At 41.1% G+C, this 25,676-nt stretch overlaps 1 protein-coding gene across 4 annotated transcripts; it reads right to left on the bottom strand.

Moving 5' to 3' along the window:
* Positions 1-610: 610 nt before the first annotated feature.
* CYP27C1 (cytochrome P450 family 27 subfamily C member 1) lies at positions 611-24,706 on the bottom strand. 4 transcript variants are annotated; one of them, XM_069020971.1, is made up of 9 exons: positions 24,189-24,705; positions 19,442-19,632; positions 17,592-17,791; positions 15,591-15,800; positions 14,134-14,297; positions 6,729-6,895; positions 5,890-5,968; positions 5,002-5,205; positions 611-2,535 (listed from the first exon to the last, which is right to left on the bottom strand). In XM_069020971.1, exons 1-9 carry the CDS (start codon positions 24,510-24,512, stop codon positions 2,419-2,421), a joined length of 1,656 nt encoding a protein of 551 aa, XP_068877072.1. In that variant the 5' UTR covers positions 24,513-24,705; the 3' UTR covers positions 611-2,418. The 4 variants fall into 4 exon arrangements, 2 of the variants coding, with proteins under 2 accessions (XP_068877072.1, XP_068877073.1); XM_069020972.1 differs by having other exon boundaries at positions 19,442-19,559; positions 24,189-24,280; XR_011151998.1 differs by lacking the exon at positions 611-2,535 and adding an exon at positions 5,348-5,514 and having other exon boundaries at positions 5,121-5,205; positions 24,189-24,706.
* Positions 24,707-25,676: the final 970 nt, after the last annotated feature.

The following is a 25,676-nucleotide window of genomic DNA, read 5'->3' as shown; positions in this document are numbered from 1 at the left end:
TAATCAGAACATTAACATTAGAGTCAGTCCTAAAGTATTTCTTGGATAACTTTGCCAGTAACTTTCCTCCAGAATAACAGTACTCTTAAAATAATGTTATCTCTCCTTCTGCCAGGTCATTATATACCTTAAATTCTTGTAAGAATCCTCATCTTTTCTAGCTGAACTATTAATTTCCATGGAGCAGTGAATCTTTCCATTCTATACAAGTTAAAGACTTTAGGCTGCTAAAGAAAAATGCAAACATAAATAGTAATTAAAATAAGAACCAAGACTCGTAAATTCTGTATAAATATTTTATTATGTATAAAAGACAACTTACATGGATAGATGCTCTATTAGAAAAAAATACTGGCTGTGTTCATGAAAAGATTCAAATGCTATAAAAAGTATTTTAGAATGTCTCTTCCATCTTCTACAGTGATGTATTACTTAGGGACTGATACCAAGTAACAAATGTACTGCAACATAGCAGTGGCTGGTGTTTCTAATGATGCTGTGACAAAGCAAAAGAAAGGCACCATATGGCATCCAAATTTGGATTCAAGGCAGGAGCTCTTTGTCTCCAAGTCAACAAAACCAGGCAGAGTTATGGAGTCAAATACTCAGTCCATAGACTTTTAAACAGATGTTTGAAAAACATCTCCTTCAGGATGTCAGCTGGCTCTGGCAAATACAAATCTCTTAATTTGATTTAAGATGGAGACAATTGAAAATAACAATGGGAAAGAAAAAAAAAAGAATAATTGGAAGTCCTGGAAAAATCAGAAGGCAAATTTGTTCAAGGAAAATACTCCCAAACAGAATACCTGGTTTTCTTACAGTACACATATATGCTCAATACAAGAATAACATTTTAAAGTCCTTATGTAAGCATTTAATCCTCTCATAGATCAGATCAATTTTGTTTTTCTTTTGTCTAAACCTTGAAAAGGCACCACAAAAAGGAACAAAATACCACAACAATGTGACTGTAGTAGCTTGCTATGTGAAATTTCATGTATACCATTAGAACTACAGTGTGGTATTTAATTTCTAACCTGTCTTTGGCTTCCAAAGGCTAGACAAGCAAAGAAAAATGTTGTCATTTTAAAATGCAAAACTTTTGCTAACTTTGCTGAAATATTTATTATTGTCAGTATGTAAACTACCTCCCTAACAACAGTCAGAGCCTGACATGTAAACAGTTAATGATACATAATTACATATGTATCATATTAGGATATGCAGGTTTGAGCACCATTCAAGGCATAACATGGACACAAGGTAGAAAGTTTCTCTCAGAAATGAGAATGTAAGGTTAGTGCAGTGATACTAAAGTTATCCAAAGTATCATGCAAAAGAGAATTTTCTGTTGGCTGTCATAGGAAAAATAATAGCATTTAAAAACCAACCAAACAGACAAAACAACCCCCAAAAAACCAATCCCAAATTTCCAGATGTCCACACTTTCTGTTAGGCACTAGACAGTAAAAAAATCTCTCTGAATACTTCAGTAGTCACATTTTCATCCTACAGAACTTTGTATTTGCCTCTGGGTTCAACAAATTAAAATGGGAAGTTTCCAGTTCTTACTGTTGAAGAACTATGAACAAAAGTAACATTTTAATTAAATGATAAAAATGTAACAACCACCTCCTTTTAATATTTACATTTGGGTTTGGCATATTAGCTAGAACAGTGACAGTGGCTTGTGCTTTGGTGATGAGAACAATGCCTGGCTTCAAGCTCTCCAATGTGATATTTAAACTTTCTTTTTTAAGACTTTTAATTTTTTTTAACTATATAGAAATATTTTATGGGGATTAAGTTTAGATAAATTTGCATATGTCCTGTATTTCAAGTCTAAACAATGTAACATACGTTGTATTTTTTCTATCCTTGCTTTTCATATTACTGGATTTTTTTTTTTTTTAATACATGCAGAGTAAATGTTTTACAGATTAAAAAAAAATCAGTGTTACATGGAAACTTTTAAAAAACACTGGAGGAAAAGAAACAGGAAAATACAAACTTATACATGCAGCTAATTTTCACATACTATATAGTAATCCCCTTGCTCTCAAATACAGTCACTGAGTAGCAGTGTAACAAAACCACTGAATGATACTGACAAGTCTGAATTTACTTTTGGTTGGCTTTTTCAATGCATGTGTTGTTATTACTAGGAATTCTCCCAGATAAAAGGAGATCCTCAGTGCAAGAAGGATTTTTTTTTTGGTATATATTTTCATATGTGTAATTAGCTGTTACGGGAGAGGTAACTGCTGTTATGTACTGCTAGAACTAAGGCAGAACATAATACTTCACGATATTGTCAAATACCTAGAAACCAGAGAACAAACATGCTTTAAACTTCTACAAAATGCAAACCTGTTTCCATGAAAATTGCATAAGTACTTCCAAAACATTTGAGTTTCATTTTCTGTCAGAAAATCTCACATTGATGGAGTTTCCAGGAGTCAAAAGTCCATGAGTTTTGGCATGAACTGGTTCTGTTTTGGAAGAAATCTTGATTTCAAAATTCTGAAGTAGCTGTGAACATAAACAGGACAAGTATTAGAAAAACTGCAAAATTACTGATGAAGATTAGCCTTTAAAAAAGAGAAGAGACTGTCACAAGCAAAATTTGCACTGCCAGTTCTGCAGAGTTTAAGTGCTATGATTCCCATTCAGGAAAATAAAATAAGGTATTACAAGGTAAAGATTATAGTTCAAAATCTTCCTCCTCTGACTGAGGGAGGACTGAGCAAGTCCTTTCTGAAGAACTTCCAGATTAAACAGTCTGAACTATCAAAGAAACTAAGGTCTCTTTCAAACCTTGTGAGGTTCCTCTCTATGTGTTTATGATTTCACTTCCTTTAATATCAATCAATATGTGAAATTATTAAGAAAGCAATAGGAGTCCCAATCCCATCAGACACATTTTTCTGAACAAAAAATACCTCAGCTATCTACTTTGACACCTTCAAGAGGGAAATACTGCAACATCCTCAACTTTTCCTAATAATAAATCTCAAACACTTTTTTCTATAAATTAAGTAATTATCTCTTATCCTTCTCCTAGTATGACTGATGACCAATGCATTATTTTCCTATATATAACTGCCTTTTTCAGTGTCAGATGTTTGACAAAAATTTTATCTAACTTTTCTCTTTTTTAAGTCCTTCTTGTTATTCTCTTTGTCTTCCAAATTTCCTTGAATTTGCCTATATTGTCCTTAAAACACAGTGTGCAGGGATGGCTGTTTATCACTGCTTAGTGAGGATGCATCAGTGTTTGGCAAGACTGAGTCATTTAGCTCATCTTTCTGACATACAGAATGCTTGCTAATGCTGCAAATATAATCTAGAATCACATTGCCTTGTCAGAATTGACTGATTTTTTACTATATCCCTCCAGTATGTTCCTATGGTACTAATATTACCCAGACAGTTGTTCATAAATTTGTTTTTATGCATTTATTTCTTCTCAAGGGCACTAACTTGAAACTGTCATTAGTGAATAATTTTGTGCTGCTTCTGGAACATTTCTCCTTTTTTTTTTTTTTTTCATAATTCTATATTTACATCCCCTGATTTTAACTTAATTCACATCAGCTTGGTATCCCATGCAAACTGTAAAAGTATTCTCTAATCCATCACTTACACTGTTAATGAAAATACTATGAATGAAATGCCTAAATGAAAATAAATGCCATAAGGAAAATGCCTAAATCAAATGCAGGACAGACTTTTATTGAATTTTAATTAAATGCTTTCCCAAGTTCAACAGAAAATATTTGATAGCTACTGCCTCCAGCTATTTCCTTTTTCCAACCAGCTGTGCATGCAATTTATGGACACTTCCATGTGGAACAAATTTTATTAATTTAATATAGAGAAAAACATACAGGACTTGTGAAAATACTTCCTGAAGTCAGAGTACATGACTTACTTTATACCCCCACATTAGATAAGTAATCAAGTCAAAGAAGGAAATCAGACTGGTCTGAAACAATTTCTCTTTGATGAGCTCTATGTGTTTCTAATTTTAAATCACTTAAATATAATCTTGATGTTTGTAAATAGGTTGTGTGCTGTTTTGTTCCAGTTTCTGTCCAGAAAACAAAGCGGGTTCTCCATTGCTTCCTCGAGCCTCCTTCTCAAAAAGATGGAAGCATGTTTTTTAACGCAGCCCCCTGGGAACTCTCTCACTCTCAGGTTCAAAAGACAGGTGCTAATTATTCAGAGATTGCACTAGAAATTTCCTGAAGGAAATCCAAAGACAAATTCAGTCAAGCTTTGCTTTGAATACGTAAAACGTATCTAAATATTTTTATAGTTAAGCAACTATAAATAGTTACCAAATCTTTGAGATTTGATTGCAGAATCTGGACTCATTATTTGAGCTGAAGGGGGTCTTGTAAATGACAAAAAATGTAGTAGCTGTTGGGAATGTTTTCTTTATTATATGAACCAATCAAAACCAATATATATCAATATGTACCAACTATTTATATAACTATAAATTATGTGTATCTAAAATGATAATGAGTTAGAAGAAAGAACAAGAAGAGACAGAAAAGCACAGAACACAGAAAAATTCTACTATTTGTCATCACACTGTGATCAGTACAAGGATATAAAATCTATTTTACATCTTTGTAAGTTCTGAATTCTTCTAACTAAAAAATAGAAACTGAGCAGGTAACCATTCTAATATTCATTAAGGAACACTTCTGATTTTCTTACAAAAGCCTTCTGTACCAAATCCATATATTTCCTTAACAGACTTACCTTTACCATCATGTGTACTATACCATCTGCAATGTAGTTTAAGTACTATGCTACATTTCAAGCATGATTATTTTCAATTTTCCAAGTCTTTGTAGGATGAGTACATTAGACAATAGTCCAAAACAAAGGTTTTGAGCACTGTAGGGTATCCAGAAATGGCATACATAAAAAAAATGATACCAATTCACTTTTCTTCTTGAAATGCTGTCACATAGTTCTAACCTGAATCAGTGCAAGATGGATTTCCAGCTCTGCAATTCTTTTTCCTACACAACTTCGAATGCCATAACCAAAGGGGATGGAGCCAAAGTTGTCTACTCTGTCCAAATTATCTTTTCTCAGCCAGCGCTCAGGTCGGAACTTATTCGCCTCTGAGAAATTTTCTTCACTGTATGAAGTAGCATAATGGCAAAGTGCCAGTTGAGTCTAAGGAAATAAATGACATTTATATTTAGCTAAATCCAATGCACATAACAAAATTAAAAAGCACTTGCAATTACTGTAATTTCTGCAATAAGAGGTGATAAAAATTAAGTATCTTTGAGTAATTCTAAAGACAAAAGGATACCTCAAAAATCAAATCCCTTTCTCAACTGGTCAAAGGAAATAATCTTCAAATTGTTCTCAATCTTGCTGGATACATTAGAGAAGATGCAGTGGGGAAGGAGATGGGAACAAAAGTCACAAGTATTGGGAATTGTTTCATGAAGTTGCTACGCGAGAAAGGAAGAAACTCTACAAAGGGAATTAACAGACAAAGAATTAGAAAACTGCAAGAATAATGAAATTCATGCTTTTTTAATTGAATTGTACCATTTACACAGAGATGTTATTAATAGACGCCACCCTCAAGAATATTAAGAATAAGTCATAATGATAAATTTCATTTGCCAGTGAGGACCCAAATAAAAAAATATCAAAACAACAGCAACAAGTCAATCATAACATCCATTTGTGGCATATGAATGGGTATTACTGAAATACTTTCCTTTTAATGTTCTAGCATGGTGAAATCTTTTAAAATCAATGAAGTGTATACGTGTTGTAGCAGATCATATTTCACACACAGAAATTAAACTGCTCTCTGCAGAGGACTGCAACAGAACCTACCCCTTTAGGTATCAAGTATCCTCCAATGATCAAGTCTTTTTGGGTCACTCTTCCATTTCCTGGCAATACTGGATATAACCTAGAGAGAAATATTTATCTGAAGTTCAACAGTAATAACTAATACAATTTTTAAAAGTTTAGATTCCAATTTGCATTCACAAATATGCAGCATGAATGCCATATCCATTCACAGCAAACATGTTTTTTGGAATTACAGGACACCTTGGAGCTTCAAGGACTTTGAATCATCTGTGAGAATATGACCATCATCTGAGAAAAGTTATTTATTGTAACTGAAGGTTGAGTTATTTGGTCTATGCATTTATTTGCTTTACATATGTACAAGCACAAAGTTAGGTGGTCAACCTGGAGACATTTTAGCACTACTGCTAAAGCTGAAAAAGCCTTATTGATGCCTTCTTTAAATCCTCTTACTCTCCTCACCTCATGATGAACATTCAGTATAAACATATTAAAAGAAGTATTTCATATGCCTTTAATTGAAATCAAAAAGCTTAAAATTATTGAAGTGGCACTGCAAAGTACCAGTGTGAGGGAGAAGGTTTTTACATTTCATCATACAGACTAAAGGGAAAAAATCAAGCCTTCGATTCCTTACCTTAACAGACATGCCATACATATGTGATACCACTGAGAAACATTAACAGTATATAATCTATCTTATTCACTGCTTGACTATCCTTGGACACAATACTGTTACAAGAAATAAAAGTAGAAGCTGCAAATAGCAGTAGCAACAATTAAATAAAAATGCTAGAACTAACTCAAAATCCATTAGAATAACACAGAATTAAATCTTTTAGTTGTCTGCTACTTACCTCAAGGTTTCTTTCAGGACAGCCCTAATCAAAGGCAATTTTGGGACATCGTCAGCAACTGGAACTTGATCTTTCCTCATCTTATTGACTATTTCCTCATAAACACGTTGCTGAACCTCTGGGTGCTTCGCCAACAAGTATATTGCCCAGGACAAAGTAAAAGAAGTCTAAGGAAGAAACCACAATCATCATCATCAAGGCCAACAAGACTAAAAATAATTTCAAGACAAGAAAAACAATCAGCTTTCAACTATGTGTTTTATATGTTTAAAGTTATGAAACAGACTGGCAGTGATTCACATCTGGATTCAGTGGGATGTTGCCAGACTTCTCCATCCCTCCTTCATCCCTTTTCCATCTAAAAGTCCACCACATATCAAAACAATCCATGTTGATATTTTCCCAATGAAAAATAAAAAGCAACAGACAAACCAAATGCAAACCCAACTATGTAAACAATATTGAAACATAAACACTTTAAACAGTAATGGATTAAGTTAGTAGTTAGTTTTCGATATTCATTTCACCTTTCCTTCCAATAAAAACACTTCACAGGAAACAAGACAACAAAATACTACTCAGAACATTTCCAAACCCTTTTAAGCATATGGTGGTCCCCTCATAGCATCCACAGAATAGAACTGATATAATCTCTGCTAAGATTATATTTTATCCTTTGGTAAGCAATGCTACATCACTATGTTGGGGGTTTAGGAGTTCTCCTTTTGTTTTTCTCTTAAAGAATTTTCCCCATTTGTACTGCCAGGAGACAGTAAGGGCTGGATACTTAAGAGAGACAAAAGACCTGGCCACAGCAGGATAGGTCCAGCTGACTACTCTCTTTTACCTGGGGTTTTCTCATGTAGGGCAGAAATGCCATGAGATTTGAACTGGGAAAAAGGGTGCAGCCCCTAGTTCTCTTGCTCTCTCAGCATTTGGAGGGGAGAGAGGCTGTGGTTGCTGTGGGGAGAATTCATCACCACTGCGGGGTTCTGCCTTCTGCTGCCTTCCTTCTACCGTGAGTGGAGCTTGCTCGCTGCAGCAGCCATTGCACTGGGACCCTATTTAACACCCTACCTCACTAAAAGAGGGACTTTTTCACCATCTGCTGGGGTGCCTCAGGGGAAAACCCTGGGATCCCAAGCCGGCCTTTCCCTGCCCTGCTGGGAGCAAGGCTGCCGCTGCCATGCCCCCACTGTTCCTTTGCCACTGCTCTGAGCCTTTGCCACATTGTAGCTCCACACCCCCTGCCTGCCCAGATGTCCTGGGGTTCCCACTGCAGCTCCACAGTTTGATACATCTCATCTACCACCCCGGATTTGTGCTCCTCCCTGATGCTCCAGCCTGCTGCTCCCGAGGGTCTGGCCAGGCACCGGGATCGGCTGCCCAGGGGGTTTGTGAAGCCTTTCTTCCATCCCTTCCCGGGATCTCAAGCCGCCATTACCGCCTGCTCCCCGAGCTCGCTCCGGAGCGCCCCCTGCAGCTGCGGGGGAACCATCGCACCCGCCCTGCTCACCGGGAGCCGCCAGCGCCCCTGCCGGCTGCGAGCGGAACTGCACCCGAGGGGAAAGGGCCTGACAGCCGAGAAGGCTGGGACTGGGTTTGTGCTTCTGTTTGCTGTTATTGCCATAGTTATTGCTGTTTGTTTGCCTTGTTATCTATATATTAATAAAGAACTGTTATTCCTATTTCTCATATCTTTGCCTGAAAGCCCCTTAATTTCAAAATTATAAAAATTTAGATGGAAGTGGGTAACATTTTCCATTCCAAGGCAGGCTTCTGCCTTCCGTGGCAGACACCTGTCTTTCAAACCAAGACAGATCTTGGCACCCAATGTACAGCTTGAGGGCATTGGGAGAAAACAGTGAAAAAGGACTAACAGATCCTGGATAACCTAATTTTTGTGTGCTGAACATTGAAACCTCGTTAGGCAGCACCACGTGGTCTAGCTTACCCTAGTTCGGGTGGCACGTGGTCGTTTCTCCCCTTTGCAGCTCCTTATCTAAACATGGTTCCTATGACTAAGGCTACTGTGGCTGTTATCCAGTTTGCACTATGGGTCAATAAAGTGAGGAATTCATGGGCTTTTAACTTCCTCCAGAATGTGGGTACATGGATAAAGGGGTATCACACACTAAGTGCATGTTTTTGGGGTTACATTAAAAATGGTACCTTCTGTGAGGAAATAACACCAGGGTAAGTTTTCTCCCAACCCTTCAACCAGTTCTTTAGGCCTACCCCACCAGCTTTCGAAGGGTTTACATTTTCTCTAGATACTAACCAAGTGTTTCTGATAGGCATACTCTATTTAGCATTTTATTTACCTCTAGCAAGTATGGCCAGAGAGGGAATGATAACCCGGGCTAGAGGGGTCCTTCCTCTAGCCATGAAAAGGCACGGGAGAATCAGATCTTTTGGATGGTGTGGATCCGATGGCCCGGCACACCAGAGCCACAGAAATATGAAGCATTGGTTGATACTGGTGCACAGTGTACCCTAATGCCATCGGGACATGTGGGGGCAGAACCTGTTTCTATTGCTGGGGTGACCAGGGATCACAGCAGTTGACCCTATTGGAAGCAGAGGTGAGCCTGACTGGGAAGGAGTGGCAAAAACATCCCATCGTGACTGGCCCAGGGGCCCCATGTATTCTGGGCATAGACTTCCTTCAGAACAGCTATTACAAAGACCCAAAAGGACTCAGGTGGGCATTTGGGATTGCTGCTGTGGAGGCAGAGGGCAATAGGCAATTGAACACCCTGCCTGGACTATCAGAGAATCCTTCTGCAGCTGGGCTCCTGAAGGTGCAAGAGCAACAAGTGCCAATTGCCACCTTGACAGTGCATCACCAGCAGTATTGGACAAATCGAGATGCTGTGATCCCCATCCATAGGATGATCTATGAGCTGGAGAGCCAAGGGGTGGTCAGCAAGGCCCACTCACCCTTCAACAGCCCCATCTGGCCTGTGCGCAAGTCGGATGGAGAATGGAGATTGACTGTGGACTATCGTGGCTTGAATGAAGTGACTCCACCACTGAGCGCTGCTGTGCCGGACATGTTGGAGCTCCAGTACGAGCTGGAGTCCAAAGCAGCAAAGTGGTACACCACTATTGACATTGCCAATGCATTTTTCTCCATTCCTTTGGCACCAGAGTGCAGGCCTCAGTTCGCCTTCACCTGGAGGGGCATGCAGTACACCTGGAACCGACTGCCCCAGGGATGGAAGCACAGTCCCACCATCTGCCATGGACTGATCCAGGCTGCACTGGAAAAGGGTGAGGCTCTAGAACATCTGCAGTACATTGATGACATCATTGTGTGGGGGAACACAGCAACAGAAGTATTTGAGACAGGGGAGAAAATCATCCAGATTCTCCTGGAAGCTGGGTTTGCCATAGAGAAGAGCAAAGTCAAGGGACCTGCCCAGGAGATCCAGTTCCTGGGAGTAAAGTGGCAAGATGGACGATGTCAGATTCCCACCGAGGTCATCAGTAAGATCATTGCGATGTCTCCACCAACCAACAAGAAGGAAACACAAGCTTTCCTAGGCACCATAGGTTTTTGGAGAAGGCACATTCCTGAGTACAGCCAGATTGTGAGTCCTCTTTACCTGGTTACCCGCAAGAAGAACGATTTCCACTAGGGCCCCGAACAGCAGCAAGCCTTCATCCAGATCAAGCAGGAAATCACTCATGTGGTAGCCCTTGGCCCAGCCAGGACAGGACCAGAGGTGAAGAATGTGCTCTACTCTGCAGCCGGGAGCCATGGTCTGTCCTGGAACCTTTGGCAGAAGGTGCCTGGTGAGACTCGGGGTCGACCACTGGGATTCTGGAGCCGAAGCTACAGAGGGTCCGAAGCCAACTACCCCAACAGAGAAGGAAATCTTGGCAGCTTATGAAGGAGTCCAAGCTGCCTCAGAAGTAATCGGCACAGAGGCACAACTCCTGCCACCCTGACTACCAGTGCTGGGTTGGATGTTTAAGGGAAAGGTTCCTTCCAAGCATCACGCCACCAATGCCACTTGGAGCAAATGGATTGCCCTCATCACACAGCACGCCCATATTGGAAACCCAAATTGCCCTGGGATCTTGGAAATAATTACAAACTGGCCGGAAGGTGAGACTTTTGGATTATCTTCTGAAGAAGAGGAGGAGTAACTGACGTGCTGAGGAAGCCCCACCGTATAATGAGCTACCGGAGAGTGAAAGATGATACGCCCTCTTCACTGATGGTACCTGCTGAATTGTAGGTGCTAGCCAGAAATGGAAAGCCGCTGTATGGAGCCCCACACGACAAGTTGCATGAGCTACTGAGGGAGAAGGTGGATTGAGCCAACTCACTGAACTCAAAGCCGTCCAGTTAGCCCTGGACATTGCTGAAAGAGAGAAGTGGCCAAAGCTCTACCTCTACACCGATTTATGGATGGTAGCCAATGCTCTATGGGGTTGGCTGGAAAGGTGGAAGAAGGCCAACTGGCAGCATAGAGGAAAACCAATCTGGGCTGCTGTTGAGTGGAAAGGCATTGCCACTCAGGTAGAGAAGCTACCCATGAAATTCCATCAATGTAGATGCCCATGTCCCTAAGAGTCAGGCTAATGAAGAACAGCATAACAACGAACAGGTAGATCAAGCTGTGAAAATAGAGGTGTCCCAGATAGACTTGGATTGGAAACACAAGGGAGAGTTGTTCCTAGCTCGATGGGCCCATGATGCCTCAGGCCATCAGGGCAGAGATGCCACCTATAAGTGGGCACGAGACCAAGGGCTGGATTTAACCCTGGACAGTATCTCCCAGGTGATCCATGATTGTGAGACATGCGCTGTGATCAAGCAGGCCAAGCCCCTGTGGTATGGTGGGCAGTGGTCCAAATATAAGTATGGGGAGGCCTGGCAGATTGATTACATCACACTGCCTCAAACCCGCCAAGGCAAGCGCTATGTGCTCATAGGTGGTAGAAGCTACCACTGGGTGGCTGGAGACCTACCCTGTGCCTCATGCTACTGTCCAGAACACCATCCTGGGCCTTGAAAAGCAAGTCCTTTGGAGGCATGGAACCCCTGAGAGAACTGAGTCTGACAATGGGACTCATTTCAAGAACAGCCTTATAAACACCTGGGCTAGAGAACATGGCATTGAATGGGTGTACCACATCCCTTACCATGCACCAGCAGCTGGGAAGGTTGAGCGGTGTAATGGACTGCTTAAAACCACATTGAAGGCACTGGGTGGGGGGACTTTCAAAAACTGGGAGATGCATTTAGCAAGAGCCACCTGGTTAGTTAACACCCGAGGCTCCACCAGCCGAGCAGGCCCTGCCCAATCCGAACCCCTACAAACAACAGACGGGGATAAGGTTCCAGTGGTGCACATGAGAGGTATGCTTGGAAAAACTGTCTGGGTTAATTCTGCCTCGAGCAAAGACAAACCCATCCGTGGGGTTGTCTTTGCTCAGGGACCAGGTTGTACCTGGTGGGTGATGCAAAAGGATGGAGAGACCCGATGCCATGCCCCCACTGTTCCTTTGCCACTGCTCTGAGCCTTTGCCACATTGTAGCTCTGCACCCCCTGCCTGCCCAGATGTCCTGGGGTTCCCACTGCAGTTCCACAGTTTGATACATCTCATCTACCACCCTGGATTTGTGCTCCTCCCTGATGCTCCAGCCTGCTGCTCCCGAAGCTCCGGCCGGACACTGGGATCGGCTGCCCAGGGGGTTTGTGAAGCCTTTCTTCCATCCCTTCCCGGGATCTCAAGCCGCCATTACCGCCTGCTCCCCGAGCTCGCTCCGGAGCGCCCCCTGCAGCTGCGGGGGAACCATCGCACCCGCCCTGCTCACCGGGAGCCGCCAGCGCCCCTGCCGGCTGCGAGCGGAACTGCACCCGAGGGGAAAGGGCCTGACAGCCGAGAAGGCTGGGACTGGGTTTGTGCTTCTGTTTGCTGTTATTGCCATAGTTATTGCTGTTTGTTTGCCTTGTTATCTATATATTAATAAAGAACTGTTATTCCTATTTCTCATATCTTTGCCTAAATGCCCCTTAATTTCAAAATTATAACAATTTAGATGGAAGGGGGTTACATTTTCCATTCCAAGGAAAAAACTGTCACACACTAAAAATGGAAAATTAATGGTCCGAAAAATTAGAAAATTTATGGGATGAATAACTGCTTTTCTTAACCAAACATCAAAAGCTCTGCAAAGTCATAAGCCCTTGGGATATTTAACCAATGGAATAATATTCAGGACATAAAGATTTACATATGCTCCTTATTTTGGAATTCAAAAGTGATACTGTTGGGGTTTTTTTGTTTTCTTAAGAAACGTTAAAAACATCCTTAAAACAACAACAAAAAATTCTGAATTCAATTATCCAGGGAGTTTTAATTTTCTTTAAGAACATTTTACTTTTTTACTTACTTTAAGCTTTTCTAGTGTATGACTATTAAAGTTCTACATAGCACTTTCTTTATCAAATTAATATAATTTCTTTTAAAATTGTGTTCCATTACAATCATTATAATAGCAGCGTTCATTGATATATATAACTCTGTATACATTGTATATAAAATAACTCATTTTTCTCTTTCCTTATTCTTCTGATTGTCATGCTACAGTCAGTACTGAGTTACACTGATTTCATATGATAGGAGTGAGAGGAGAGGAAGATACACACATGACATTAATGTTTCTTCAAATGATCTATATGGCAAAGCAGAAGAATAAAGAATAAGAGACACTTAAAACACATTCCTAGATGTTAACATATTGGATGCACCAGCCCCATTAGTCCTGAACCCTTACCACAGCTCTTTGCTCAGCGTGACTTTATGTTGCCAGCAGAAGCAGGGGTAGAGTGAACTTACGCCTTACCCACATCATTGTGGGCCTAACATCCCCCTCCTAATGGATTCCAGCAGAAATCAGGTATCTGATCCATAATGTGTGTCCCAATTGATTTAATTAGCCATACATGAAAATCCTTTACCAAACTCTACACAGGAGCTTGTTGATCAATTTTTTTCACACTACCTTTCAGCTAACTTTTCTATTGTGGTCTACCTAAAGTAGCACAAACACAAACCTGATAAACAAACTAGTAAAAGAAAATGTGTAAAATACAAGCTGAATGTAAAGACAATTGCTATTTTATCTATTTAATAAGTCTGTGGAACAGACTCCCAAGTGATGGGTTCCTTCCTGCAAACCACAGCTAGAACAGAACACTGACTTCATTCCAGTGGAGAGATTACACAGTACAGGAAATATTTTGTATCACTTTAAAGGCGTCAAGACTTAAATGTGTTAAAAATTACATCCTTATAAACAATGTAACCCCCCTGAAGAGAGCTGCTAGTGATACTGGTTTATGAAAACAGCTATGCACAAGAAAAATGGTAACAAGCTTACTGTGTCCACTCCTGCCAGAAGCATTTCAGTCATGTTGGCATAGATCTCTTCCAAAGTAAGTTCCTTACGCCCTAGGAGGTCTGTAAGTAGCCCACCATTCACTACTTCTCCTTGGTCAAGCTGAGACTGAATAGCCTTCAATTTGTTGTCAACATGGATTTGACCTTTGGGATTCAAAATAATTGTTAAGCCTCCATTTTTATTTTTCTGCTGGTTTCATTCAGTAATCACATTTCTCACTTATGCTACACTGCACATCCAGGGGAAAAAAGTTCTCTTTTCTTACGGAAAAGGTCTTAGAGTGGTGGTGGAGGTCCTTGGGTACTCACGGCAAGGAAAGATTGAGCTGGCAGGAACCTTGGAAGCTCACAGCATGAGAATGCTGAGCACAAAGAAAGGACACAAGAGACTCCAGTTTTCCCTTTTCTCCAGGGAAGCTCGAAGCCAAGTTCTTACACCCACCTGGCTTTTTTTCTGATGACTCTGCAAGAAGTGGTGAACTCTGCAGAACATGCTGCAACCCAGCACAGAGAGGCTGCTACAAGATGCTAGCAGCAACCAGAAGGTCAAAGCCACAGAACTTAATTACTCTGAGGATGAAGATGAGGAGCATCAAGTAGTAACAAAAATTGAAAAACTTCAGTGAATGACACGCTGAGCAATTTCACCCACAGTTCCATGTATACTTTAGTGACTGCAAACAGCATCTTTGGTCAAACAATGGATTTAAGAGGAGAAAAGTTCCTCAGAAAGTTAATGACTCACAGAATGAGCTTACAAAAAAAATGAAAATGCATGCAGCTTTCTAATATTTGAGAGAGAAAAAGGATTCAGGTTTTTTTAACACTCAAGAACATTAAAAAATAATTGCAAAGACAACTCCTTCTGCCTACTTAGATGAACGTACATGAAAGCTGATTCATAAAGCAGCCAGGAATGTTTTATTTACCAAAAACCCCCATATTGTAGTACATCAATGTACTTCGATGTCAACTTATACACTTGTATAGATATAAATAAAATTTTAAACATGTTTAATTAATTGCTAGAGCCTAGTTTATTAACCTTCTAGTCAGTTTTAGTGGTGATTATTTGTCAGGGTGCTTAACTAAAATTTTGCTGAAGTCAATGAAACTACCCTCATTAAAATTGAAGTGGCTTAAGATAAAACCTTGGCAAAGAACTTGGACCTGGAGTGACAAGTGGGTACTGAAACAGATGAAAATAAATAAAGAAAGAGCAGTATAAAAAAGGAGAGTTTTGAAATGTACTAGTAAAATTTGTTTTCAGTAGAATATTTTTTAAAACAGTTCCCCTGTCCAGCCTGCATTTAATATGAAACTTACTTCTGCCACAATGTCTTCTTATAATTTTAGAAGAGAAATGCAGCTTGTCCCATTCAAGCACACACAGAACCTGCACAAATACAGCTGAACTTTTCTACTACTAAGTCTTACTAAATTTGAAGAGTCCATCCCAGGATCTGCAGAACTCTCTCCAGGGTTTTGGAATAAGTGGACGAAGCCATTTGGGAATAGCACCTGCATACATAGTGGTCTTAAACATGCTAAACATCAATTCCAGAGCCTCAATATATTCAACAGTCTGCTGTGGGACGTTGTTTTCCAGGCAGCCCAACCGACATTCGTACAGAATAGTCGCCACACCTGCATGTAAAAAATCAAAGAATTGGCTATACACATGCATCACTACGTATTAATAATTTAAGGAATTAACTAACAGAAAATTTAACTACCTTACAAGAAATTATTATTATTGTTGTTGTTGTTGTTGTTGTTGTTATTACTACTTCAGTTGGGGAACAGATAGAACAGAAATTCAAAACACAGTAAAATAGCCCAGCTAAACAATGTAGCAAGAGAGTAGTTGCTATGTCAGTAATGCTCAGCATGAGAAGACAGCCAGGAATTCCATCAGAAGTAGAGCAGCCTCCAGCCTGTTTGCTGTGTTTTGCATTGCACTACAAATCCTGAGCCTGCCCTGCTGGCCTCTGAACCCACAGGGACACGCAAGTCCAAAGACATTTCTGATAACTGGTGACAATGCAGGAGTTTCCACCAGTGGCTGTGTCTGCCATCAGCTGGCAGCAAATGAATACTGAGTCTGTGTAAATGGATAGAAAGCTTGCACTCCAGACAGTGCTTTTACTGCACACACCATACTCCACCCAGCCCTGAAAAACAGCAAGCATGACACTGTTGCAAGTGATGGTGTTGACTGTCTCTCTTTGTGACTTGCTGTAATTTTCACAGATGTTTTTATGCAGTACTGCAGGCACCCCCACTAGAAATTATCTTTACTGACAAAAATAATTTTAAAATTTGGTTATTTTCAACTCAATCTTCCTTCCCTAATTTTCCTCCCTGGGAAGATATTTTTCTGTGCCTTTTATTTTTTTTGTGCCTCTTTCAGAAACTGCTAGTTCTTATACCTCCTCTTGCTGCTTAAATGGTCCTCTTGAAGAAATCTTACATATGGGTTCCCAAAGAGTTACAGTGTAAGTTAAATAAACAGCAAGTTATATAGAAAACAAGTGTGTGCCAGGCACAAGTTATAAATGAAAAACTAAAAGAATGTGAAGAATTTACACTGACCCATCAGTTATAGTGAATCTGTAAGCTCACAGTTTGAAATTCCATAAACTGGTAGTTAAATGCCATTTTTAGACACTATTAATGTGAAACAGAACAAGCAGGCAGCCAGCAATTTGATACATCTTCGTAAGTGAGCAATTTGGAAATTCTTCAAATCCCAAATTACTCAGCTGCCTGTCAGCAAAGAGTACCAATGTTTTTAAAAGTCATTACATATAACAAGATGGGGCTGTAAGCAGTCATTTAAAGAAATACATGAAATAAACATCACCAAGCTATTTCTGTAAGAACACAGGAAATGCCATCCAGGCTCAGGCCAAGGTTCCATTCAGCATTCCCTCACTAATGGTAGCCAGTAGCAGATGATATTAAGGAAAGCATTACAATCCCTCACTTGGCATGCATAAGCAGGGAAAAGCAGTATCTTTTCCCACATTAAGCTATGAACTGAATTTAGATACATCACATGGGGATTCCCCATTGGAATTTGGCTGGTATATTGTGAAATTAACATGTCTTAGAAGTCACCTGTTAGAAGATCAGCACCCTTATTCTTGAGAAATCAATACAGAAATACAGACTATTGAGACTGTTCAAGGCCTTGATTGAACATTTCACCTATACACCAGCATTTCCATGGGAAATGCTCCTTAATACAAGGTATCAGGTCTTTGGACTCTGCAAAGGAATTCTCCTGATACCCACTGCCCTAACTAGGAAGACACACTAATGCAGAATATCAAACTTCCCTTTGCAGATTAATCTCAACGGGGCACAGTCATTTGACAGAAATGCCTAACCACAACCACACTGCTTTTCTTTACAGATCCAGCCCAAGCTTACCTTCCATTGAATACTTGAAGAAAAGTTTGTTAACATTGGTCACCGTTTCTCCATCTTCCTCTTGACTTCTGAGGCTGTGGATTCTTTTAATTAAGTCTGTGATAACTTCATTGACTCCTTCAGAGTAAACAGCCACATCTTTGGGTTTCAGAATTTTTTGGCTCAGTACACTTCTCATTTTTAGCCATTGCTCCCCCTCCCTAGAAAAAATTATCAATAATATCTATACATAGTTTTCCTTAACAATCATCAGCTGGGTAAGAGCTCTGCAACCAAACCGTTTGCAATTTTTCATGTCATATGAAAGCAAGTAGTAAAATGAAGATGATGATAATGTATATTTTTTATTATGCTCCTACAATTTTATTCTGCATTTTTTGCATGTCCTCATTAAATTTCATTGTTGCAACATGTATGTTCAGGTATAAGTCAATCTCTGGGTTGAGTGACAGAACTTGCCCACTCAGTGCTCTGAATTTGACAAGTGTCCCTATGTTAGTCTGTTAGTAGTAGCTAAAGCAAGAAACTAGTAAAATATTCTATTAAAATTATTTTAAATAAGTATTTGAATGGGTAGCCTACAAAACTGCTTGTACACAGAATCAGTACCTAATTACCAAATAAAGGTATCACATTCAGATCTGACAAATCAACAACTTGAGCTGGTACCATAAATCCCATTACTGATATATCACTTTCAGCTACCCCAATTCTAAACCATCAAAGTAATAAGAGAGCAGACCTACCTGTAGAGAAACAACTTAGAGCTACAGATTCTGCTTTAGATGAGCTATGCATGGAAACCTTTGTGCTGAAGACCAAAATTCTGAATTGTAGTATCTAAATGCTCAGTATGAGCTGAGTATTTGGGAAGAGTGGTTCCAGGGATACCTTTCAATTCCTTATGAAAACGGGCACTTATCTTTTAAATGTTTCTTTTAAATTATCATATTTCCCATTATGTTTTTTACCTGGAGTAATGCCATTGCAAGGCACAGAAACTTATTGGCCAGCAAAAAAATTTGATCTCTTTAACAGGTATTTTCTGAGTCTCCTGATTTAAGATCTCTTCTCACTAAGTATTAAGGAACTGTTAGTTTGAGTCTCAACTGCAGTTATAGATTTGAGTCTGTAGTGCAATATATAAAGCCTTTTGCTACCATGAAAAAACAGACTGTCCATGACTCAGGAAATTATTTTCCCTCTAAATAAACATCCTATGTCAGTGGGGACTGTGAGTAGTTCTCAGTGGCAATTAACCACACCCACAGGCTCTGCCAGGTTATGCAAGCTGAACAGACAGATAACTCCTCTGGAATCAGCCAGATTCAAAAATATCTGTGTGGGGATGCACTACAGTGTGAATTGACCATCTCTACATTAGTCTACTGAGGGGGCACATCAGTGGACAATAAAGCCAAAACCAATCTCGGCCAACAATTCCGCACAGCACACTGCCAACCAGATGGAACAGTCTAGAACTCATGCAATAAGCCCACATTCATGCAGTGCAGTGCCAAAGATAGTAAGCTCTATTCTGCAAAACTGCTTGCAGGTGAGTGAGTCAACTCAGACAACTGTTTATCAACATTCCCAAAGAATGTCTTCATGCAAAGTAGCTCACTTTGTAGTGTAGTTCAACTACACATCATTACCATCCCTTTGAAACTTCACAGCAAAACAGACAAATTCACAGCATTCACTACAAATACCTACTCACTTCCTCCCACTAGACACAGAGATTTCCCCACACAGAAAAGCCTGATTTCCCAGATGACCTGTGCAGATCTTCAGAAAATCACTGAATTTATACAAGAAAACAAGGAAAGTGGAGGAGTAACGACACTTACGCAGAAATGAGCCCCGTGGCTTTCCCCCGTAAATCTCTGTACTCCTGCCAGGATTCCATGTTGGCTCTTTGTGGTGCTCTGCCTTCTGCTCGGAGGACTTGAGCAACCATGTCTCGATCTGCAATGGATACAACAAACTGGGGACCAAAGCGAGACTTGAAGATCTTTCCATATTCCTGAGTGTGCTTTTGCTACAGCATCACCAACAAAGAGAAACAGAAGTCAAGTATTACTAAGGAAAACTATCACAAAAGGAAATTGACAATTTGTCATGCACAATCTCTCACATCTCAAATTTCATCTCCAGCTTTCCAATCAAGGAAGAGTTTGAAATGTCAGGAGAAGCATCTAAGCATTACAGTGAAATATTCACAAGGAAGAGAGGTCACACAGTTCAGGACCCCTGACTGAAAAGGCCCAAAGCTCTAAGGCACAGAGTGTGAGTGAAACCAAACACTGAGAAGATGAAAGGACCTGGTGCACTTAAAAATACATCCCTTCAGATCAAACAGGTTAGAAAGAATGTCTGCAAAAATGAAAAACATGGAAGCATATAGGGTTAAATTAACAGCATAATACAAAGATATAATTTAATATCTTTTGTAAATCACTACTTACTCTACCATTTAATTGCTTATAGAAAAGCTATGTATAAATTTCTTACACCTAACCAAGAACAATGACAGCACAACAGCCTAGTGAAAAACTGCATTTTGGAACAGATTTGTCAGCAGTGTACTTGAGAGAGATGTATGCTAATTCTGCAAAAGAAGGAAAAAGGTGGGGTCTTATTCTTGCAGTGAGGTTTATTGAGTGGTTGATCCACAAATCATGTGATTCAAGCTGAAGGCAAACAAGAGGATTGGAAATTAATAAAGAGGATTGGAAAACATTAAACTGTGTATATATATTAAAACAAACAAAACCAACCCAAAAAGTTTTCCAGTCAGAATGCAGTATCACTGTCCCATGAAACCTTACTGATTATTTCAAATAAATTTCATTCTGACGTGGTCATGAAGTGAAATTCTCAACTCTTAGAAATCCGCTTGGAGTTGAGGTACATCCTCATTTCAGAAGGGAAAAAAACGCACCAAAACTGCAAAGCAGTTATTAAAAAGACATTATTAAAACTTAAAAAATCAATTCTAAAGCCTTTATTTCTGGTTGAAGTATTAAGACATGTTAAACTGACCAAAGCTTAACTTTGACATGTTACCTACATTCTAATCCAAAGACATCTGCACACAGTTATGCTGAATATAAACCAAAGGTGGTTGACACCAACTAGACCTTGTGACAGTCTAGTATTGACCCAAGATTAACTTATGTGAAATATATTTTATTCAATCTTAGTTACAGAGATGAATTGTTTAATTGCCAACAATTAGTTTAAGACACATGAATCACTCTTCAGAATATGATACCAAGTACATATAAAAAATGTAACGCTTTTTGTGTAGTTTCCAAATAAACCATGAGTTCTGCAATTGTGGTCTCTGCCAGTCACCTCTCAACTACTTTTGGAACACAATGGCCAACTTAGACTGAAGTTGTAAAGGTCTCCCACAACGATATTCTTACCATTTTCAAAAGTCATTATCTGGATTCATGAGACACACTGTCAACCTGCTGAGGGAAATGCTACAGCAGGACTCAACTGCTGTCCTTTCTGCTTGGTCTGCTCCTAACCAACATCACGGGCAGAGCAATGTATGAACAAGCACTCCCAAAATCCAAAGTATCTCTTGCCTTGGAGATATTTTAGGGATACTGAACTTGGAGATAACTTTGAGAGTATGTGCCTTTAAAGGAAGACATGAGTTGGGAAAGGAGTGCAGCAAGGAAAAATCAATGGAGTGAGGGGAATACAGGTCACCAGTCACAGAAAAACAGGTTCAACAAATGTTGCTATTTATAGAGCAGCTTGGGTTTTTTTTCACTGATGGTGAGGCTTACATGGGACAACGAACTTCAACAGAAAATAAATCAAGTGACAGGCTATCCAATCAATAAATTAAATACTAGTTTTAAACCAGAAATGAACAGGGACAAAGTATTTGGACATTTCTTTCTTTCAATAGAATGAACATCAGTCTATCAATTTCACATATAAAAAAAATGCCCAGGATTTCTTTTTCCATATTTTCCATCACAACACGGGTTTTCCTTTCCCTTGTTCCAAACCTTGAAACTGTTCCACTCTAGTGCCTCACATACCATTCTCCTGCCAGTCATTCTTTCACACACCATAAATTCAAACTGCCAGCATCCAAATCCCTCCCTCCTCACCTTTCTTTTCTTTATCCTTGCATAGCACTGATGAGACAAAAGAGATCTAACCCCATCAAATTAAAAATACTTTCCCTTCATCATAATTGCAGTAGGCATTACTACTTTGGCCAGGACTAACTGGAACCATGTTACTGAGAACAGAACCTCCTTTGTGAAAAAGTGCTTGGCTTCCCCACACCTTCTGCATATAGCACACCGAAAGACAACGTTTAAGTAGCTGTGCTGGTTACCAAAGGGTTTGGTATTAATTCATCCCTGATATTCACTGTATTGTTAAATTTAACAGACTGTTATTAATCCAGTTAATGCCTGCTTCCATTCTATGTGTAGGCAAACAGGGCATCTTGTGATTCTTGAGACTCTAAGCAGAATAAATACTGGCATTATATTGCAACTTTTCCTTATCCTTCCTCACACTTTCCTTTCTAGGAATAATATTCACTAAAGAAAGAAATACCCATATCAGCTAGTGGTAGCAAAAAGCATATGCTATTTAGAATGTCTTACATTCTTTTTATTATTTTGAATAATTTTCACTGTTTTGACAGGGAAAGAACTTGAAACCAATGGTAACATCTTTTTTAGTGTTATGAAAGTATGATGAGTACCTCTCCAATTCTGTACGCCACCACAGAGTTAGAGAAAAAAAAAAGAAAAAAGCTTTAGTTGTCTTCAAGTTTCATATGCGTGTCTTGGTTAGCAAGCAATCAAATTCATCATCAGCAATCTTGTTTGGGTGCCATGGAACACAGCATACACCCTAACATTTCTTCTTAAAAATCTAAATGGTAAATATAACAAAGCTGGACAAAACTAAGCAACTTATGCGATTCTTTTTTTTCTGGCTCCTGCCTCTTTCTGGTGTTTTTAGACCCTTTGTAAATCTTAACTTTCGAGTTTTGATTCTCAAACCACTTAAAAGTTCCGTTTTCTTTAGTTTCCCTTTTCTATTTTTATTTCCCTTTCTCTCTTTTTTCTTTCTGAAATTTCAATAATTTTCAGGCAGCAAACCTCTTGGGGCTGACTGTGAATTTCTTCCTAGCGATTTGGAAAAGGTCACTAAAGAAAGCAAAATAATAAATGCGCCATTTGAGATATTCCCAAGGAGATCTGCCCTGCCGGTGGAAAGCGTTATGGATCCACAGCTGCAAAAGGGTGAAACACCTCTTTACTCCCTTATACACAAGTGCTTCCTTTAAAATAGCTTGGACTACACAGGGAAAGGGCCCCAGGAGATGCACTGTGACTTTTTAGGAATGAAACCCACATGTCTGGCAAGCAACCAAAACAATTCATCTCTGGATAGCGACAGCCTTACGGTAAGAGTGCTGCCAGCATCCCCGAGGCGCTGCACAGAGGAGGAGGATCCTTGTCCACCCAGCTCCCGCCGTGCCACCCAGGGATAACGCGCCTCACCCACCCCCACCAGGTGCCACCGACGGAGGGGACCCGCCGCGGCCCGCGGGACACCACAGCAGCAGAGCTGCCCAGACCACAGAGCGCTTCTCAAGCCCCACCCGGGCTCTGGTTCGCTCGACCGCCTCCCCCCACTTTAGCACCGCCGCCCGCCAGGTGACAGGAGCCGCCCTCCCCCCTTGCCTCCCCTCACGCCGCCATCCGGCCCCGCTTCCCGCCACCCGCTCCCCTCCCCCGCGCCAGTGTGGCGGCCGGGGAGGGGGCGGCAGGGCCGGCAGCGCCAGTCGCCGCCACTGCCGGGCCTGTCCCTCAGCCCGCCGGAAAGGTTCAAACCGCCCGCCTCCTGCTGAAGGGACGGGGGCGGACAGCGCTGACGGCGGCGGGGTCCGGCGCATCTACCACCCCGTCAGGGGATTGATATAGGCAAAGTGTATTTGTGTAAGGGGAGGCCGGGGTAGGAGAGACAAAATGGTCTCTGAACACAGCGGAGCAGCGCCGGGCCGGGCTGAGGGAAGGGCAGCGGCGGTGGTGCCTCAGCCGCGGCAGGGCTGGGGCGGCCCCGGGTGCCGGCACAGCCTCACGGCACGGGTGGGTGCGACGGTCTAAGATTCCGGGAAAGCCCACGCTTCCCAGCCCTGCCTGCCAAAAATAAGCCCTCTGCAAGCTTGTGAAGCAGCCCACTTAAAAATAAATGATACCTTTTTTTTTTTTTTTTTTTTCCCCTTTCAGCCTGAGGCACCTCCCCAGCGGTTCAAAACGGGCACAAAGATTAGCGGGGAGCGCTCGCGGGCACCGGGGCACGGGGAGCCGGGATCGGGGATCCCATGAGAAACAAAACTGCCGGAGCCTCCGGTGCTGCGGGAACTGGAGTGGGGCATCCCCTGAATCCTGGCTCTCCCCGGCGGGAAGGCGGCGCGGCGATGCCCAGCTGCGGTGCTGCTAAGCCGGCGATTCACCGGTGTTTAGGAGGGGAGGAAGGGAAAGGTATAAGAAATCCTGGTGTGATTAAAGCATTTAAGTAGCCGAGTGAGCTTACCTGGATTTCATGAATGCGGCCGAAGCCGTCCTTCCAGAAGAACTCGTAGAGGTTATAGAGGGTGTTGGGTCCGGGCATTTCGTGCAGGCTCTTCACCCTGCCCAGGCGGCGCGGGGGAGGCTCCAGCAGCTCCGCTCCGCGCCCTTCGCCTTTGTTCCCCGCCGCTGGCCGCGGGCTGCTCCTCATCTCCAGGGACTGGCTGCTGCAGAGCCGGGACAGCCCGGGAAACCTGCTGCTGGCTAAAAGTGCCTGGTAAAAGTAAGTCCTCTCACATTCAAGCGTCTGCTTGCATTTCATCGTCAAAACTCTGGTGAAGAAAGACATGTTTTTTAATTTCAGAAGGGTCCAGTTTGCTCCTGCAGCTGCCTTTCTGGTTGCTCTTTCTTCAGTGCCTGCTTTAACTTGTACAAGCAGCACTTCTCTGTGGGGATAAGAAGCGAGCAGAGTCCTCAGGCAGATGCAAAAGGGTGCTCTTTATTGCCACAAATCAGGCCTCTTTAAGCAGTTAGGCCTTTGTAAGTTACATATTTTCAAAGGACAACAAATATAATTCAACCAACCACCATAAGCCATGATGTGAGCATGTGACGGTTATATAACTTGTTTTTTAAGGTTACGTAACTTGTTTTCTACCTCTGTTCCAGCTGAGTCAGTCCCAGAATCCTTTTCTACTTAGCTGAAGTACAAGTGATGCCTGAAGATGCCACCTAAAACAGACTAAACAGGAATAAGGAAATAAAGGTAGCTATTTATTTGAAGGGCCTTCAAAAGTACACCCTGGGGAGTCCAGAGGCTACTGCCAAGATGGACGGCAAGTTCTTCTTCTTATAAGTTTGGTTCATTTGCATATCAGGGTTAATTCTCCAATTAAAACTTCAGTTAATGATGTATGAAGAAAATGAGTACAAAAGCTAAATTTTTTAGCAATATAGTATTGAACATTTATTAGTAGAACAAAGGGAAATCACAGCGCTGGGGTGCTTGGCAATATTGCCAGAGGTGCACTCTATTCATTTGACTGTGGACTTAAGTACTCTCTTAAACTGTTACATATTCATTAAGCCCAGAAAGTAATTTACACTTCACTCAACTTTCCCCCCCCTCCGGTTTCTGCCCCTTCAGCCAGCAGGACGCCGCCTTGGTCCTCTGGATCGCTTCAGAATTGAAGACAGGAAGACAGGCACCCTCTCTCCGGTGCCTCCTGCCTCCCCAGTTTCTAGCCTAATTTGTAGCTGACAGTTTCCTTGGGAGGTGTGAGCTTTGATGAGATAACATCTTCCTGGGATGCATGTGGTTTATCTTCTTTGTTTCTCTAAGATATCTTGCTTCCTGGCTCTGAAGTTTCTCAGCTCAAAAGACATTTATTACTATGTGTTTATTAATACATTTCTTAACATATTACAACTATTTCCAAGTTACAATTTACGTTAATCTCGTTCCTACTTAACTACATTTTTCCTTAACACTATTTCTATGTAATACATCATC

The sequence above is a fragment of the Aphelocoma coerulescens genome, chromosome 7 (genome assembly GCF_041296385.1).
Source record: "Aphelocoma coerulescens isolate FSJ_1873_10779 chromosome 7, UR_Acoe_1.0, whole genome shotgun sequence".
Classification (NCBI taxonomy): Eukaryota; Metazoa; Chordata; class Aves; order Passeriformes; family Corvidae; genus Aphelocoma; species Aphelocoma coerulescens.
This window is presented reverse-complemented; position numbering and strand designations above follow the sequence as displayed.